Source organism: Rhagoletis pomonella, unplaced genomic scaffold, assembly GCF_013731165.1.
Source record: "Rhagoletis pomonella isolate Grant_MI unplaced genomic scaffold, Rhpom_1.0 Rhpom_scaffold_00021, whole genome shotgun sequence".
Taxonomy (NCBI): Eukaryota; Metazoa; Arthropoda; class Insecta; order Diptera; family Tephritidae; genus Rhagoletis; species Rhagoletis pomonella.
This window is the reverse complement of record NW_023458575.1, coordinates 915,767-935,697: the sequence shown is the minus strand read 5'-3', so window position 1 is coordinate 935,697 and position 19,931 is coordinate 915,767. Positions and strand designations below refer to the sequence as shown.

Here is a 19,931-nt window from a genome sequence, read left to right as displayed (position 1 = left end):
TTCATAAGGGAAAATTAAAGTTTTCTTATTTTGTATTTTAATATCTTAAAAATTTTTAGACTTATTGAGAAATGATAAATGAACGTGAGGTACTAAATTTAATAACCTTTAATTTGATATATCTTCCTGTTTATAATAATTAACGCATTCCATAGATATTACAAGCCAAAGTTTCATTTTCAAAATTCATACACTTTGATTCAATTGCGCGGGCTAAAGATAAGTTTTAAATTAATCTTTCTTGGCCAATAAAAATTGGCTTAGACCTAAGACATCATAATATTACTATTACAATACGGTCAAATGCATTTTATTTTCCCCCATACAAAATCAACCCAGCCTAATATACATACATACATATGTACATAAATATTCAAAAATAATGTTGTTGCAAAAACCCTCAATACAAATCGAATTCGATAGCGTAAAAAGAAATATTCATATTTTTTTGGACTTATCAAATTTTCTGTGACTACTTTGGACTTAGCAATTTTGCACATCACGGAATAAAACGGGTAGAAATAAAACAAGTAGTTAGATCCTTTCAGAAACGGTGCATTTTCAATATTCTTTGCTCCCTGCATCAACAACTAATTGTTCATAAAAAGTGGACTTAGCAACATTTCACTCTAAGCTAGCGATATAAGGTTTTTAATTTTTCGAAACTTTAACCCCTTTATAGCACCTGTAACATAGAAAAAGTTATATATCGTTGAAATAAGAGAAAAAGGCGTACCACGACTATGTTTTTACTTTTTTTAGTAGTTTACATACAGTAATTAAAAATAATTTTTTACCAAAGGTCCAATTTCGAACTTCGAAGGCCCATATCTCGATTGCGGAGGCTAACTTCGAAAAACGGAGAAATTACTTTTTTACCTATGACTCAATCTCTTAAAAAAATTAGTTTGGTCCAATACCCAGAAAAAAAGTTGATTTTGCCGTACAGTGTTATTGCTATTCAAAATGTCACAAATATAAAACAATTTATTGGCTCCTGCGTATAATGATGTGTATACTCATGTTAAAATGAATAACACTTTTATTTTTTATGAACTATATTTTATTTATATATCAAAATATATAAATAATTTTTTGTTACTTACATTCATAATTTTGCTTTGAGTAAAAATGTACTGAAAAGTACTGATTTTTTTAGCATGAAAAAGTCTAGTGTACTGATTTCGCGCATAAAAAATCTGGCAACCCTAATTTTACGCCAATAAAACATTCAAGAAAAAACGTAAAAATGGGCCCGAATCATGGCATCCGTGATCGAATGAAACACGATTCGAATCGAATAAAATAAAATGACAACCGTTTGTCTTAAATATATTTTAAGCTGAAAAAGCAAACTCGCCACCAAATGCCGTAATCCAATAAGAAATTTCGATTCGAACACGGATGCCTTTATTCTACATTAAAAAAAAAAACAATACTCTGCACTACAAAATTGTTTGATAAAAATTAGTTTTGAAATGCTTGAAATTTGCAACCCATTCATTTGGCAGTCTGCTGCATAAAGTATTGCAAACGAAAAGTATTTCCATAAACAGCTGATAGAGATGCAATTTCACTTTTAAATTGGCCATGGTTAGAGTTAACTTTTCATATTTATTTTAGGTGTATTCGATGGCAAAATATGTAAATAATATAATAATATATATAATATAAATCTTTTTGCTTTCTTTCCGAAAAATATTGGTAGATTTTAAGCCTTTGTTGGTAAAAATGGTAGAAAATAAAATACTGTTAAAAAGTTGGTAGATCTACCAATAAAGTGGTAAAGTCCGTGCACTGGCTCTAAGTCTATTCCGAGGTCCTATATGCCTGCTGATTATGAATCTGAAAGGCTTGTGAATAAACGCAAGAGCTCATTTGCTCGCAAGCCACTTACGCCATTTGAGCAGTTGCGCTGTGAAGCAAACGCTAGAAAAGAAAGTATGGAAATTAAGTGCAAGGAACTTGTTTAGCAAATAATAAAAATTGCTTGATTATAAAGCCCTAGATATAAATCTGAAACATTTTTAATACAAATGATTTATGTTTTTCAAATTTAAACTCTTTGACCTAAGTGGACAGCACGCATGTAAAATCAGGTAGTACTTGTTCGTATCGTAGTTTTTCTGCTAATTATGCATGTATGCATATATTTCGGACGGTTTTACTTTCTTATTTTGTAATTATAGTTTCATGTTTCAACTTAAATTGTGGCGGGAGTGACAAATTGAGCATCGGTATAAAAGTAATCGTAATATATTTACTATTCTATGAATAAATATTTTTACCTAAAACTTATAGCCATATTCATACAAAATAACGGAGCTTTAAAAAGGTTTATTAATTGAAAGGAGCAATCTGTAAAGCTGTTTAAAAATTAAGGTAGTTTCAGTAAATAACTTTTTGATGGATACTGGGTGTTTTGAAGCTTCATAATTTGTTCATGTTGCAAATTTGTTAATATTTAAAAATAAATTAGCAAATTTCGAGATGGGGATTTTTTCCATGGTTATTAAGTGTAAATCTTTTAGTCTTCTTAGACGAAACCAAACAAGTCTAGTACATGATATACATATGTATTGAAAATATGTACATAAAAAGAATACAATTTAACTTCGAAATACAATGGATAATGGCATACGTAGTTAGGATGGTATTTCTCACCCCAACCCCAAACTGGAAATGAATCTATGTGTATGTATGTTCTTCTTCTTCTTTTTTGGCGCTGTAACCGCCTAAGCGATTTTGGCCGAGTTCAGCAAAGCACGCCAGTCGTTTCTCCTCTGTGCCAAATGACGCCAATTGGAAACGCCAAGTGAAGCCAAGTCCTTCTCCACCTGATCTTTCCATCGCAGTGGGGGCCTCCCTCTTCCTCTGCTACCACCAGCGGGTTCCGAGTTGAATACTTTCAGAGCTGGAGCGTTGGTGTCCATTCGAACGACATGACCAAGCCAGCGGAGCCGCTGTATTTTAATTCGCTGCACTATGTCCATATCGTTGCAAAGCTCATACAGCTCATCGTTCCATCGTCTGCGGTACTCGCCGTCACCAACGCGTAAATCACCGTAAATCTTCCGCAAAATCTTTCTCTCAAACACCCCAAGAGCCGCCTCATCGGATGTTGTCATTGTCCATGCTTCTGCGCCATATACCAGCACGGGCATGATGAGTGACTTATAGAGCGTGGTTTTCGTACGTCGAGAGACGACTTTACTCCTGAATTGCCTACTCAGTCCAAAGTAGCACTTGTTGGCAAGAGTGATTCTACGTTGGATTTCAATGCTGACATTTTTATCGGTGTTAATGCTGGTTCCCAAGTAAAGGAAATTCTCTACTTTCTCGAAATTGTAACTGTCAACAGTGACGTGGGTGCCAAAGCGCGAATGTGCTGACTGTTTGTTTGATGACAGGAGATACTTCGTCTTGTCCTCGTTTACCACCAGACCCATGCGCTTTGCTTCCCTATCCAACTTGGAAAAGGCAGAACAGACTTCGCGGTTTTTGTTACCGATGATGTCGCTTTCATCGGCATAAGCCAGCAATTGCACGCTCTTGTAGTAAATTGTTCCTGAACGGTTCAGTTCTGCAGCTCTTATTATCTTCTCCAACATCAGATTAAAGAAGTCACATGAAAGGGAGTCGCCCTGTCTGAAACCCCGTTTTGTGGCGAACGGCTCGGAGAGGTCTTTTCCAATTCTGACGGAGCTGGTGGTATTGCTCAACGTCATTTTACACAGCCGTATGAGTTTGTGTATGTATGTTGCGTTAACATTATTAAACGATTTTATTTAATATATTCAACAAACCCATCAAAATGTAATTTTTCGGATCTTATTTTCGTTTTGTTATCTTTTAACTTCAGATTTAAATATCGAATTCACAAAAGGAAGCGCTGGAAATTTAAAAACATTTTTACCGTCTTCCTGGTAGTGGTATTTTGTATTTTTGCAACTTCCAAATGCGTAACTCATTTTTCTTTTTATTAATTTATAAAATTATTTTGTTTTTTGCTATGTCTGGTTTATTTCAGAAAAAAAATTATATTCTAATTTTCAATCTGGTAGCTGGATTTTAATGAAAATGACAGAATCGCAGCATAAGTCAAATGGCTAACATGGCTGCCAATGTCATTAAGTGAAACTACCTTCTTTTTTCTACCATGCTTTAAAACTACTTTATTTTTGAAGAATAAGGCCATTAACAAAAACGAAAAATTCAAAGAAAATGACGTTCAAGAAATTAAAAAGAAATTTTCTTTTATCATTTCTTAAATTCTTGGTCTTCTTTTTTGGCGCTGTAACCGCCTAAAACTATGTTCACATATCAATATTATCTCAATCAAAGCTCGTTTTTTAATCACCCCGTTTACACAGGCAAATCTCAGATTATTAGCCGTCAAATTTGTTGTGCTTGTTATTCTCACATCTCAAGGAAAAGTTATGTTGCTTCTCTGTGCCACCGTGATCACGTTTTTCTGCTATAATAAGCAATATAAATATATTTTAACTTAAAATTTTATTAAAAATACCTTTGCAAACCTATTTTACTTGCGTACATTTTTGTTTACTTTTACATTTGGTATTTCTCCTCTTTTTCGCAAAAACAATCGATAAAACTAGGATGGGCACCGAAAAGTTATCGGTTAAATCTGAGATTATTTTATAATTACAGATTAACAAGGGACGAATTTTATATGGCTAATCTCTTGTTATAATTACAGATTAGGATGTTAAGCTCGAAAATGAGGATAATCTACTTATATGTGAACCTAGTATAAGCGATTTTGGCCGAGTTCAGCAAAGCAGGCCAGTCGTTTCCTTAATCTCTTCTTCTCTAATTTACCTCTCAAGAAATGTATGCCCGTTTAGTAAGAAAATTTACAGTAACGGTCAAGTAGGTACTTTTTCAAGCAGCAGAAATAATGAAAAATATTTGTCGTGATTTTTATTGACTGCAATATTGTAAGTACAGAGTAAAAAAAAACTTCTATTATATTTTATAACAAGGATTTTGTGGCTAAACAACAATGACCACATGTAATGAAATAAATATTTTTTTCGCTCATTTTTATTTATCTACATAAATATTATTCTAAGTAAGGTGCTTATTCCCAGCGATCTACTATTATACATCATATTAAAGTGCTCGATCTGAAACTTTGCACAAACTTTTCACATTTAAGATTCATTGAACCACTTTCTAAATATTTGCGTCGAAAGCTTTTACAGCGGGACATAAGAGAATGAAAAATAGTTCCATTTATTCGCTTTCGTCCCTATTTTTGTTTCATATCGAGCAATGCATTACTACGTTCATGCGAATTAGGTAGCGATACAGCGGTAGATCTGCAAACAAAAATGTTGCTTTTGTCTCTGTATAGTGTACCTAAATTTATTTTCAGTTTTGTATATTTTTAAAAAGCTGGAAAACTTAAAAAAGAAGTCCCGGCAGACGGACTGAGGGAACGGTTAAGTATTTTAAACTGTCCATATATATGCGTTTCAGAGAATCTGATTATTTCAGTTTTCTCCTGCGGTTTAGAAAACTATCGTCGGACTCAAAAATTAAGATAAGATTTTTGTACCGAAATTTTGTAGTTAACTACCAATTCTGAGTAATTAATCAAATCCACTTGAAGGATCGATTAATTTCGGCTTCAAAAAATAAGCACTGTACGATAGCTAATAAAGATATGGTTAATATGCTTGTTGCGCACTTTATCTACATGCATAATCGGTCAGTACACCGCAGCCGAATCGTACAATCATTGCTTTGACATGATTTGGAATTCAGCACCATTGTCAGTCACTATTATTGGGCGATCCATATACATACGTAGCTTTTACTTTGTATTTTAGTTTAGGCTATAAGTCATTCATAGATTTTAAGGAATATGTATAAGCTAAGCTTAATAAAGCTGTAAGGGATAAATAAATAAATAATATGTTTTACGTAAAAATGTTTACTATCAGGTCGATATCTACTGTCGTTTCTGAATATCCACAGGAGAATGTAGGAGTAGGAGAGTTGCACCTCATGAAGTGATATTAAAAGTCGGAGCAGTTGTGATGTTAGTCCGCAACCTAAATATATACATATGAATGGTTAGTTAATGGTCTCGCCTAATAGTTAAAGAACTACAATATAATTGTTTGGATGCCGCAGTACAAATATGTACATATAAAGGGTTAGTTAATGGACATGTGATTCACAAGGGAAATGAATTTTACTACCCCATATAAATGTACAGCCCAGCGAGTCAACATTTCCCTATGTATTTAAACGCCGCCAATTAAAAACTACTGTAGCGTTCGCAATAGATATGTAAGCTCAGACCATAACAAGGGGATTGCTTTACGCATGGCCAGCTATGTATACGCACTGAGTAGAGCATGATCTTCTCAAAATACCAAAATTAAAGTTAAAATATACATATTTTTAGACCACAGAGCACGCAGGATTTCGGGGATTATTACTAGTTTCCTTTATTATAAAAAACAAACAATTTTTAATGGCACACAAATATAGACGAAAAATAATAAAACTCAAAGTTAGTACATTTTCTTAAAATGAAATTAATATAATTAGAAACTTAACTTAAAAATACATTGGAAATTTCTACAAATAAAATTATTTATATTTTTGGGAAAAATTAAAAAAAGTAATAAAAATAAAAATAAAATAAAAAAATGAAATTATAAAAAAATATATTATTATATTTTATAAATCTAGGTTTCAGTATTTTGTAATGGCTAAGAAGTATAAATAATTAAAACAAAATCAGTTCAATGATATAAAGAACACACTTTTTCTTTTTTTTGAAAAAATAAAAATGTTCTAACAAAAACTACTATTAAAAACAGTTGAAAAAATGCGAAAAAATTTTTGCAGAAGGATAAATTCTACCGAAAATTACAAGAAAATACTTTTTCATACCTCCTCAGCGTTGGTCGTCTTGCCGTGGCGAGGGGGCTTAAATGGTGTCATGGTATAACTCACAGTGTGAATTGTATCATGCCTCCATGAACTAAGAGGGAAGCCTGGTATTGAAGCCTTCGGCAATATTCCTTAATAATCCAAGTGTTGTTTTTATTGCTGAAGGTGGAAATGGCAGGATTACCGTACCAACACTACCCAAGCCAAGGTGTGTAGGCAACCGTGCCGATGGATGAATGGCCAGCGGGTAGTAAAAAATGGCTGGTCGCGTACGGTCCCCTCCGATGCCCGGGCAAGGTCGGTTGTAAGAAGTGCCTTCTCTATGCATACCGGCTCTGCGGACGAGTGACTAACCCTTTCCGGACTACTCGTGGGACCACATATGGAACAAAAACAAACAAAAACAAACAAACAACAACAACAAACAAACCAACAACAGCAACAGGAACAGCGTACCAGCGAAGAAGGGGACGACGTAACGCTGTCAGAGGAGGAGCAGCTCCTCAAATCCCCAAGGTCAGGTAAGATGGTTGCAAGTACTCCTGGTGGCGCCAGCCATAGTACCCCAGTTGTACAAGCGCCAGAAACCAGCAGGGTGGAAGATGCCAGACAAAGTATCACCACTCTGCAAATAGTCAAAAATAGCACCGGTAGTGCCTGCCGTAGTACTCCGGACGAGCAGCCAACAACCAGCAAATCGGCGGCCGTTGCAGGCAGCAACCCCGCCTCTAAGAAAAGAAAACCCTCGGGCGTGGTCATGAGACAGATGTACCAGAAGGCGCTGTATATGTTAAATAAAATTGACAAAAATGCAGCGGCCGGTACGGTACATGAGCGTGACGAGGAAGACAAGGCAAAATACAGGCAAATAGTGGAAGAGTACGAAAAGTTACAGGCAGATCGTGCAGCCACAATCGAGGCCACCGAAGCGAAGAAGCGGAACCGCTCTCATAACGAAGGCGGCCAAGGGGCCATCGCAAAGAAGGCTAAGCAAGGTGGTGATGCGGAGTCCGCAGCACCCGCGAAGCATCGCTATTTTAGTGACGTCGCCAGAGATCATCTACAGGCGGCGATAATAGATGAAAATAGCAAGACACCGCTAGCAGTGCAGCAAAAATGGGTGGAGATTGATGTGAGGCTGTCGAGCCTCGTAATGAACCACGTACTCGACAACCCCGAAGGTCCTCACCCAGAGTTCGACTCGTCGGAATCCCTACGGGGATACCGGGTAGTCAAGTGCGCGAACCAGTTCTCCCTGGATTTCCTTGCTCGATGCGTCGCTAAGATCAGCGACACTTTTGTCGGCTTGAAGCTCAAGCTGATCCCAGCTAAGGACATTCCAAGGAGACCACGTGCGCGCATTTGGCTGCCTCCGATGTATGAACCAGGCGAAAAGTTGCTGCGGTGTCTTAAGCTACATAACAAAGACATACCGGCGATCGAGGAATGGGAACTTATAAAAGTTGAAGAGCCAAGAAGGCCTACAAATAAGCCCATTCTACTAGCTATTTGTGCAGAGTCACTAGACGCCTTAGAGAAGGCTGACTATCGGCTCTGCTTCGGTATCCGTAAGGCTAGAGTGCGGGTATTCCTCGGAGAGGTTAGCCCGGTAGAAGAAGATCCCGGGGTTGATGGAGCTGGTGAGCTTCTCATGGGTGTGAAGCTGACAGATGACCCTGAACCGGAAACTTAAAGTAGCCCAAATAAATCTGCAGCACTCCAAATGTGCTACAGATAATCTAGTTGTCCTTCTCAGTGAGGAGGATATAGACATTAGCCTAATTCAAGAGCCCTGGGTCAAGCACGATACAATCATGGGACTAAATATAAACAATTATAAACTCTACTATAAGAGCGAGGTGGGTAAACCGCGGGCGTGTATTCTTATCAAGAACGGTATAAATGCATTCCTTTGCTCTAATTTCAGCACATCAGATACAACAATGGTTAAGGTGGAGACCACCGGACAGCCAAGTATACTCCTGGTCTCATCATACATGGCCCACGATAGGGACAGTCCGCCAACCGAAATCCAGGAGATAATAGCCAAAAACCCCAGACAAATTATAGTCGTCGGCTGCGATGCGAATGCAAGGCATCCAGTTTGGGGTAGTTCTACGGAGAACGACCGAGGTGAGTCTTTACTACACTTCTTATTAAATACTAACTTAAGCATCTGCAATAGAGGTAATACACCCACATTCATATTCCCGAGTTCAAACCGGTTTCCTGGATGGGAGGAGGTGCTGGATCTGACCCTGTTGTCAGAGAACGACAGCGTGTCTGTAGAAGAGTGGAGAGTATCTGATAGGCCTTCAATGTCTGATCACCGTCTGATCCTCTTTAATCTGCACGGAATTTCCAGCACCCCCTCAAAATACAGAAACCCCCACAGGACTAATTGGGAAAGATATAGTAACACAATTAAGCATAAACTAAGTAAGCTCCCACTAAATACAACTGTCACTACAGTTGAGGACCTTGATAATAGAGTAAATAAACTAGAAGAGGTTATGAAGAAAGCCTTTGAAAGATCAACTCCAGTTAGTACAGCAAGAAAGAAATCCCCACCCTGGTGGAATGGGGATCTCAGAGCCCAAAGAGACAAATTAAGGAAAATCTACAATGATTGCTTTAGAACTAAAAACTGGGCGCCTTATAAAAGCGCCCTCAGATCTTATAAAAAGGAGTTGAGAAAATCTAAAACTAAATCCTGGCAATCTTACTGCTCTTCTATAGAAAACTCTAAAGACTCAGCCAGGCTCAGCAAAATCCTATCAAAAGAACACACAAATATCACACTCATTAAGGGAGAAAACGGGGTGTGGACGAACACAGCTAGTGATTCTCTAAACACGTTAGTCAAGTTCCATTTCCCAGGATGTATTCGACATCCACCCACATCAGGGTCAATTGAACCTGGTTCAACTAGCAGTATACTGTTGAACTCGATCGTGAGCAGGGGAAAGATTATTTACGCTATTAACAGCTTCTCTCCCTTCAAATCCCCTAGACCAGATGGCGTAATCCCAGCAATGCTCCAGAGGGTGAAGGGAGAGATAGCACCGTTACTCGTGACTATTTTTAAGGCTACCATTACCTTGTGCTACATTCCCAAAAGCTGGAGAAGGGTAAAAGTCGTGTTCATACCCAAGCCAGGAAGGAAAAACCACGAAACAGCAAAAGATTTTAGACCCCTAAGCCTTACCTCCTTTGTGCTTAAAACAATGGAAAGGCTTCTCGACATTTATATACGATCGCTGTTAGGTGAAGCGACACTCTCAACAGCACAACATGCATACATCAAAGGCAGATCCACTGAATCTGCTTTGCATGAAGTGGTGAGCTTAATAGAAAGATCGTTGCACTTTAAACATTATACGCTGGCGGCATTTCTTGACATCGAGGGCGCATTTAATAACATTGAGGTTGACACCATCATAGACTCTTTGATAGATATTGGTGTTGACGACAGTGTTTGTAGATGGATACGATCGATGCTAGTCAATAGAATCATTCAGGCAACAAATGGGGCTAACTCTATTACACATCATGTGAACAGGGGCACTCCACAGGGCGGAGTGCTCTCACCACTGCTATGGGTGATAGCCCTGAACGGTATATTGCTAGAACTCAATAGAGGGGGAGTCAAAGTTGTGGCGTATGCGGATGATGTTGTAATAGCAGCCACAGGTCCATTCCTCTCTACCGTTAGCGAAATCCTTGAAGGAACCCTGGGAAGACTACACGCCTGGGCTACGAGAAGCGGCCTAAATGTGAACCCAGCGAAGACAGAACTTATCCTAATTACAAACAGACACAAACTACCACAATTCAAGCTACCATCGCTAGACGGCAATGCGCTCTCATTGTCCCCCAGCGCAAAGTATCTTGGAGTTGTGCTCGATAACAAACTTAACTGGAAAACCAATATCGAATTCCGTAGACAGAAGGTCTACATAGCATACTACACTTGCAAGAGAATCTTCAGTAGAAACTGGGGACTAAATCCTAAACTTGTGATGTGGATGTATACCGTGATCATAAGACCAATTCTAACATACGGCGCCTTGGTTTGGTGGCCCGGCCTAAGCAGACAATATAATGTCAGCAAGCTAAGAAGCATACAAAGGGCAGCAAGCGCAGGAGTAACAGGCGCACTAAGATCCTGCCCGGCAGAAGCTTTAAACGCCATCCTCAATTTAATTCCTATTGATCTCCACCTGAAAGAAGTGGCTATGAAATCGGCGGTCAGACTCAGAGAGTCGGGCCTTTGGAGGACTAGACACTTCGGACATGGGTTGATCATAAATCAAATGCAACTAAATAGGACGACAGATTATATGGTAGGCAATTTGGACTTCAGCTGTAACGCGCAAGTGCTATTCCCATCCAGAAGGGACTGGAGAAGAGACCGAGTGGCCGACCGAGAAGAGATCTCTCTATACACCGATGGATCCAAGATGGATTGCGGTGTGGGAGCAGGTGTCTACTCCAAGGAACTAGGCGTGGCTCTGTCTCTGCGGTTGGGAAATAATACAAGCATCTTCCAAGCGGAAGTCCTAGGGATCCTAGAAGCCTGCAAAATCCTAGGCAATAGGGTTGGACACAGCAGTAAAGCAACAATATATTCTGACAGCCAGGCGGCGCTATTGGCAATAGCGTCACCGGTTACCAAATCCAAGCTAGTTGGGGAATGCAAAGTAATATTGCGCTCAGTGTCTCAGTCAAATACCGTCTCTCTTGTCTGGGTTCCCGGACATAGGAACATAGAAGGCAGTGGCACTGGGTTGCCCTCTTGGAGTAGTCCAAAGAGAGATTACCACGCATTTCCTTGAACTGGCTAGACGCAGGTGGTCAGATATACAGACTTGTAGGATAGCGAGAAAACTATGGCCTGACTATAACAGGGCGAAAACCTTGGACCTGCTTAGCAGATCAAGGCCGGAGGTATTTAGAATTTTAGCAACCATCACAGGCCACTGGCCCATAGGCAAACATGCGGCAAAAATAGGTCTACCCCATAATATGATTTGCCGCAGCTGTCAACTAGAAGATAGCGAAGAAAGTGTCCAGCATTTCCTGTGTGAATGTCCAGGCCTTTCGAACATTAGACACAAGATGTTAGGGAAACATCTAATAGCTGAACTAACCGACCTATCAGGAGCTACCATTAGCGAAATCGGGAGATTCATTAGAGAGTCGAAATGGTTCGACCTAGCAACATAGGAAGTGCACAGACAAGATATTTATCCCCCGCGAGAAGTGCATCAAAATGGCGCAATAATGCGCTAATTGTATCCTGGGCAGCGACTAGGAAGCACTGCAACCAACCAACCAACTTTTTCACGAAGACTTTATTTTACACGATTCAGCGCAGGTTTTGTCTCAATCTAGTAGTCTTAGCCGGAGGTATCTATACGGTTCGTTTGACACACATATTATAATATTTTATTTGACGTGTTTTTTGAATTTATTTTTGAAAAGATGGCAACCCTCTAAAAATATTTCTACAATAAAGCATTTTGCCCATCTCGTTTGATACCCACATTAAAATATTTCGTTTAAACTTTTTAATAGAATTCATTTTAACATTTTAAATAGATAGCAATCGTCTTAAAGTATATTTAGTTATCAATTAAGTGACTTTTACTTTTTTAACAGGTGGCAACCCTCTTAAAAAAATTCTAAATATATAGTTTCTGAAACGCTCTCGTTTGACACCCACATTTCTGTAACATTTTGTTTAACTTGTAATTAATCGATTTTAACTTTTTAAAGAGGTGGCAACTCACTTCAAGAGCTATCTTTATTACAAATTGCGGAATTTTGTTTAATTTTGCACAAGGTTTTGAACTCTGATTTTTGGGGTTTTTGTTGTAGAATTAACCATAGTTTTATAAAAGATTAGCAAAAAATAAAATATTTAAAAGATAGTTGCCCGTATTGTAAAAAATTCGCCGTACTTAATCTTTATTGACTGACTGTATCTACATATATATGTACAAATGTGTTAACTTAAACGAGCTCTTCTGCATCCAATACTTGCTTTTACAAAGGAAAAATTACATTACATACATGCATACGTACATATGTACGTACATACATATGGCCGCTTATATGACTGGATACGTTAGATTCGTACACATTTTTTCGAAAATAAGAATCAATTGTCCACTAAATCACACAAAACCAACTGGCTTTTTAGGTAATATGATCAAAAAGGTCAAATCTATGTATCTGTAAAAGAAAGGTTTTAATAAATCTTTGGGTTTCAAAGTTATAGGCACTCGAATGTGCACTGGCTACGTTGCAATATTTGGAAGTTTATGATGGGTTGTGTCAGAAAGTTTGAAATTTCTGCAAAACGGGTGAGCGAATATTGCTAGCTTTTCAGTATGTCATCTACAAATAATGCAGATGGTCATCTGCTTACCCAATTGTTGTAAATTTTAGGTTTTTGACAATTTTTCCTCATAAAATTTGGGCACTGCCAACGTTACACTGTATCGAATGAAACAACTCATTTATGTTTTAATTGTATTGAATTTATTTTACTGAGCAACTCAATGTCGCTTTGTAGGTTCTTTTACAATTGAATTCTTAGCCTAACATATTGGGGTATTTATGGGAAATAATTGCTGCATAAGCATAAATAATATTATAAATAAATTGAAGCTTAAAGTTAGTTTGTTTGACGGTTTAGCACGTGTGTCTGACAATGCGTGAGTTCTATATTCAAAATATTCAATCAACTGAAATATGAAACCCTTGTTGTTATGAATAAATTAAATAATTATAAACGTTAAGCATGGCCGACTTTCAGTTACACTAAAACACAAAACACTGGCCACATTACACGTACGGTTCGCTTGGGCAAGGTTTAACCAAAGGCTTCGTTCATCCATTTTTTCTCGCATTCTTATTCCGTCTTCATAAACAAGTGTTTGAGCTAAAATTGGGATCTTCTATTGCAGGATTAAAAAGTAAAACTCGATTAAAATGTTTGACCAGAAAATCTTCGTATTATCGTCGCAAATAATATTTATTTAACTTTACTACAAAAACCACTTATGTTTAATGAATTAAAATATGCAAAAGCTCATCTAAAGTACCATGGTGTGTGTTTTCTTTTTAATCCTTTCTTAATCATTGTTATGAGAAAGTTATCAAGTCAATAAAAAAATTTTAAATAAAAATAAAAGCACTGGCCACGTTACACTTATTTGTGCAACGTAATTGCAGTAATTGTGCAACGAATTCAGCTATAGAGGTGTTCGCTATGCAACTGCCAGTAAGAATTAGCCAGTAACAAAATTCAGAGAATAGGGTATCTTACTCTCCCAAAGAGAGAAACTTACTGAGTTTTGCGCGAACAGGAATTAGCAAACATTTGCAAGCAAGTTACAAAAACAGCTGTTTGCTTTCACAGTTGCATTTGAATGTGTACGTGTTCAAAGTTGCTTTTGAATGCGTTAATCTACACAGTTGGTCTTTTGTTTTCTGCTTAGAAGTATTTTGGTAAGTATTATAATAAAATTAGTAATTTTACGGCTTGTTTATATTTTAATTTATTAGATATATTGTAATTTAACAAGTCGGAGCAATGGAAAACAAGGGCAAATTGACTTTGCAGTGTTCTCCAAGGACGTTCCAAAAAGTGCAAAATGGTAAGCAATGATACTAGAGCCCAACAAGTAAAGTGTTTAAGCGACTTATGCATTTCCGGCATAAACAAAGAACGCTCGTTCTTAATTGGGTATGCATTTTTTATGCAATTCTCAAATATCTCTTCGCTGAACTTAGTGAAGTGATAAGTCGCTGGCATTTTCCGCTATGGTCAACGCTTTAAGCATCGCTCCCACTCCACTCCCGGAGTAATTTTTGGTATGGTAGTAAGCTACGACTTACAAGTTACACTGGGGCTCTGCATTAATGCATCCCTGAATAAATCCCAGCTCATTACACAGCAGCCTACGGCAGCTAGAGCATGAATCCTCCAATGGAATCCCTGATACATGGTAAATGGGTCACATCTTGCGCTACCGCTTCGTCAGCCTGCCCGCATATCTCACTCTCTCTCTCTCTCGCATGGCAGGCATATGGAGTGCGTGATTGGCTTGATGTGCAACTTATACACCATACGGGCTCATTGAGCTCGATACATAATCACTCGCAAATCCCTACCTCATCTACTACTCTAAGTCGACCACAACTCTAAACCTGGTCTCCCGCTCTCCCTCAGCTAAACATAAAGTAATAAAAACAACTAATAAATATATGTATGTACATGTTCATGTGTACATGCATACATACATATATACATATATGTACATATAAATTTTGCTAATTGTAGATACGGAGTATAGAAATAAAGTGGTACAAGATGCTGCTGGTGACGACTTTTACGAAGAAATTTCGCAATATAGTGCCCTTGCAACTGCGCCAGGAGTAATTGGCGATCTTGATTATATACATATGCCCCCCTGTGGGCACCAACGAGGAACCAGTTAGCGCCGGTGCTGCTGAGTGCATGACTGACTTCGCTGGAGCCGACAGTGAGGCAATAGATAATACGGATGAAGACGGAGAAGAGCCTTTCAGCTTTGAGTCCGGGTGTAGCAAAGAAACGACTTGGCTTGATACTCCCACGAAGTTTTTAATAGCCAGGGTTAAGGAGTTGCGACCAAAAGTTGGCAAAAGCGCCAAGTTGAGGAACAAGCGGCAAATGTGGATGAAAATAAGTAACGAGCTGCGGGATAAGGGCTATGCTTTCAGTTGGCCACAAGTGGAAACTAAATTTTTCAGCTTGGAGCGTCAATGTAAAAAAGTTCAGCTACATACCTCCAAAACGGGGCGAAAACGACAATTTCGCCCTTACCAAGCGTAAGTTAAAATTATTTAACATTTTAATGGAATAAACCAGCATACCTAAATACCTCTGTATGTTGTATTTGAATTACCAGTTGGTCCCAAACTAGTTGGTCCCAAACTAGCCCTAAACTAACTCTGAAATAGTCCCGTAAGTGACGAAGCAGGCTCTAAAATCACGAAATTCTTTATTTTTACACTGGCTAAATAGCAAGTATTTTGTATTGAATGAAATAATTTATTTAACAGTGAATTGGGTGACCTATTTCAGGAGAGAGTCGCCATAAAGCCAGAATACCTCATAGGCAGTGAAAGCAGCTACAGAAGTCTGGAAGAAAGTTCTCAGTCGGCACCAGCTATCCCGGGTAAAAAACATAATCGCAAAACCTGATTTTGATTCCGATTTATTTATTCTCTTTTATATGTCCTTTTATTTTAGAAAACCACCATCTGTAAAGCAAGCTGTTGCTTGGTAGGTGTGTTTGAATGTGTGTGTGTTTGAGTGCGTGGGTAAAAGGAAGTGAAAGTAGCCACCCTTTTAAAGCTAACACAGCAGGCAGGCTAAGGTGCGAGACCGTGCTAACCCGGCGGTTTGGTAAAGCAGTTGCGAGTACGTGTATGTGTAGGTTTGGAAGGTTGAGAAAGATGAGTGATTAAATCGGGCGATCGGAGATTGAGTAGTTGAGGCATGAGTGACATCCTCGGCCATGTCGTACCCAATAAAATGCTCAAAGTTACGGTGCAGTAAAAAGGTGTCCGAATAAGATCGTGTGAAGTTATATAATAAAGTTTTACATACACATACTCATATAAGTGTTAACAGAAAAGAAAAAAAAACGGTGATTTTTAGTGACCCGTACGGAGCAGTTACCAGGGACCGTTTTCAACTCCAGTTATCGGAATCCGAGCCAGCACCACGGTGCAAAAGGACCTCGCTGAAAAAAAGTTATAAGCGGCACTTCTCCGAAAAACTCACACCCGAAAGACCAGGAACTGAGACGATCCTATCGATTCACTGGGCAATGTACGCTACCCAAACACCTAGTGGCAGAAATTGGTCGATGCAACACTTCGTGGCAGCAACATACACGCACACCAGCATACTACGTTTATGCGAAGCCGGGGCCAGCACCGATGCATGGTAGCATAGGCATATAGCGGCATTGATATACGCACATACATATCTACAGTCAGCTGTTAATATTGAGAAGAAGGAGGAGGTCAACGGGCGCTGCAAGGCAGTACTGTAGATCATCATTCCACTGCAGCTTGGAAATTCACCAAAGGAACAAATAAGAATCTGCATACTTACCAACGAGGGAGAGCTAGGGAGCACAGAGCATTCATTTATTACAGCAGCGTCAGCAGAGAAGCATTAGCATTATCACCTTTTTGTTATGTTGTTTTTGCCTATCATAGATTTTTTTTGCTTATTTTGACAGTCAGGCGCGTGGTTTTTTTGTTTTTGCTATCGCCAATTTTTAATTTTTGGAGTTAAATTATGAATAATTAGTTTTCTAGTATAGTTTTATTCTTTAATTCTTCCTATTAACTGATGCACGTACGTACATATGTATGTGCGAATGCACAATCATAGTAATTTTCCATTTACAGATATATATTTCTGCTCAGCACTTTGCATGTTGCATTTTGTTGAAGACATGGGCAGAAATTTCATCATTTAATTTTGGTTTTAATATTTTACACGTAGCTTTTATACTTTTACTTTTAAAACTTAGATATTATTGTAACTTAGATTATATTTACATCTGGTAACATCTCATTTTCGATTTTACTACATATCTTCGAATTCGTACTGTACTATTTCGATTTTCAAACATTGTAAGCGGTGGTTCGGGGCGACCCGATCTCGCCAGCCTAAAGTTAGTATGGTTCCAACCACCCCCGCAGCCGCACCGCTTAATTACTTGTATTTTTCTTTAAAAGCCACTCGGGCAAAAAGGCTTCTTCCTGTTCATCCGAATATAATATATTCCTCAATAAAATACGTTTTGTATTGAATTTTGAATTGTATCCAAACTCCAATCGGTTTTTTATTTTTATTATATTGGATCCTCCTCACTTGGAGCACCCTGCGCTCTTGTAACTCCCATAAAAAGCAACACATTTTTTTTGTATGTTATCATTAAATTTTTTTTCTATTAGTATAAAGCGGTTTTTTTACTCTATTTTCTTCTTACACCCGCGTTTTGCTCTTTTGTATGCTAGGTGCCCCGCTCACTGCCCGCCATCGTGAACGAGGGATCGAATAATCAAGCAGCGCAGGTGTCAGCACCGCAGCTGTTGATTTATGTATGTACATGTGTATGTATTCTCCAAACTCCCCACAGGTCATCTCCGTATGCTGGCGCCAACATCGTGGGACTGTTGAGGTGAGTGCAAAACTATTTTATAAACACATACATGCATACATATATTTACGCAGAAATATCTGCAAACATATTTTTTTATACATATTTTTTGCGTTGATTAAAAAAAAAGGAAAAAAGGAGGCCGGTGTTGTGGGGCGTTTTAACTTACATTTGTCTGTACGCGTGGGCAGAAATATAACATTAGGCTAGTTCTGTTAAAATTTTTTTTGGCGAGTAGAAAAAAAAGGAAACCGAATAATAAATAAATAATAGTAGGGCTAATTTGTTATTGAAGTATAGGACTAATCTGTAGGAGTATTTTTGGTTACTATTTTTGACCTTTTATTTGAATTTTTAATATTTATAGCTTATAGTGCTGGAATCTAATAACTTGAATTGAAGATTTTTTTCTTTGCTTGTACATAACTACTGTTAAGTGAATTAGTGAATTTGCGAAGAATTTATTTTTAATTTTTGAAGAACTTACGTAGTAGTAAGGTTAGGATAATCAACTCACTAAAATAAAATTGTATAATAAAGGGAAGAAAACAGTGAACGCAATGGTTTGTACTTATTCAGTTATTTGAGGTAATACACAGAAGCATTATAATGGAATGCTGAACGTTTTAGGTTGGTGTGGGTGTTACCCTTAGGCAGAAGAGGGGACATGTGGGTGTTGACCATGGCTACGCGTAGGTCGCACGTAGAAGGGGAGGGACGATTCCACCTGACAGGACGGGACCTCATACTTTGCATCTTTTTCCTTCATCTCCTGTGCTTTGACGTGTTTTTTTCTTTCTTTTGTTACATTAATCAGGCATGACTGAACAATTTTGTTGATGTGGGTGTAGGTAAGGCGGGTGGTAAAGACCCCCCCATCCGACGAGCTAGACCGAGTTCGCCACCATGCCTGTGCACCACCTTGCTTCACCGGACATTTCACCCATGTAACAATGGCGCCCAACGGTAATAGCCCAATAGATTTTATTCTTCCCATATTTTTGCTTTAGCTTTTTACTCTTCTTCTTCTCCTATCACTTCTTCTTCCTTATTTTAGAGTATTTTTTCTATTATTCCTAACTATCAGACCGGCGAACTTCGTCCCGCCCAAAATTAATTTTTTTATTGAAATATTTGGTCCAACGTTTTCGCCAGCAATTCACCTTCACGTTTGGTTGTGTGGTCGACAGAAGGCATATCCTCCATTGCTGTTTAGTCACCGTAAAGCAAGGACCGCAATGCTTCTGATGGTTGATTTAACGGGAGTAATTTGACTTTGATCCCTGGTGCCTCCGAGTCGACGATTTTTAGCAATAACTCGGCGCCAGCGCTACTAAAAATTATCATTAAAATCGTTTCGGTCGTTTAGGAGGAGTTAGGCCACCAGAATAAGTCTTTTACATACTGACACTCTTCGGCATTTTTTCCCATACAAAAACTCTCACGCATTCGTTATACGGAGAAAATGCGCAACATCATCTGCAAAAAAAATTCTCAAAAATCAACGGTATCCTATAGTAATGAAACGCAACCTTTCGATCTAATAATAATACAGCAAAAAAAGGGTATTTATTTATATAAATTTGTTTACCAATTCCGCGAACAATACACACTTCTTTGTCGTGAGCTGAACCAACTTATAGCACTGCCATTGAAAATAATGAGTGTTCCCGATGTAGAGCTGCGAGTATCGACATCACCTCCATAGTCAGCGTCGCAGTAGCACTTCAAACATTGTTCATCGCCTTTTTT

The 19,931-nt window shown here is 38.3% G+C and overlaps 1 protein-coding gene across 1 annotated transcript; it reads left to right on the top strand.

Moving 5' to 3' along the window:
• Positions 1-7,462: 7,462 nt before the first annotated feature.
• On the top strand, positions 7,463-8,462 carry LOC118749582. Its single transcript, XM_036484391.1, has 2 exons — positions 7,463-8,398; positions 8,454-8,462. Exons 1-2 carry the CDS (start codon positions 7,463-7,465, stop codon positions 8,460-8,462), a joined length of 945 nt encoding a protein of 314 aa, XP_036340284.1.
• The last annotated feature ends 11,469 nt before the right edge of the window (positions 8,463-19,931 follow it).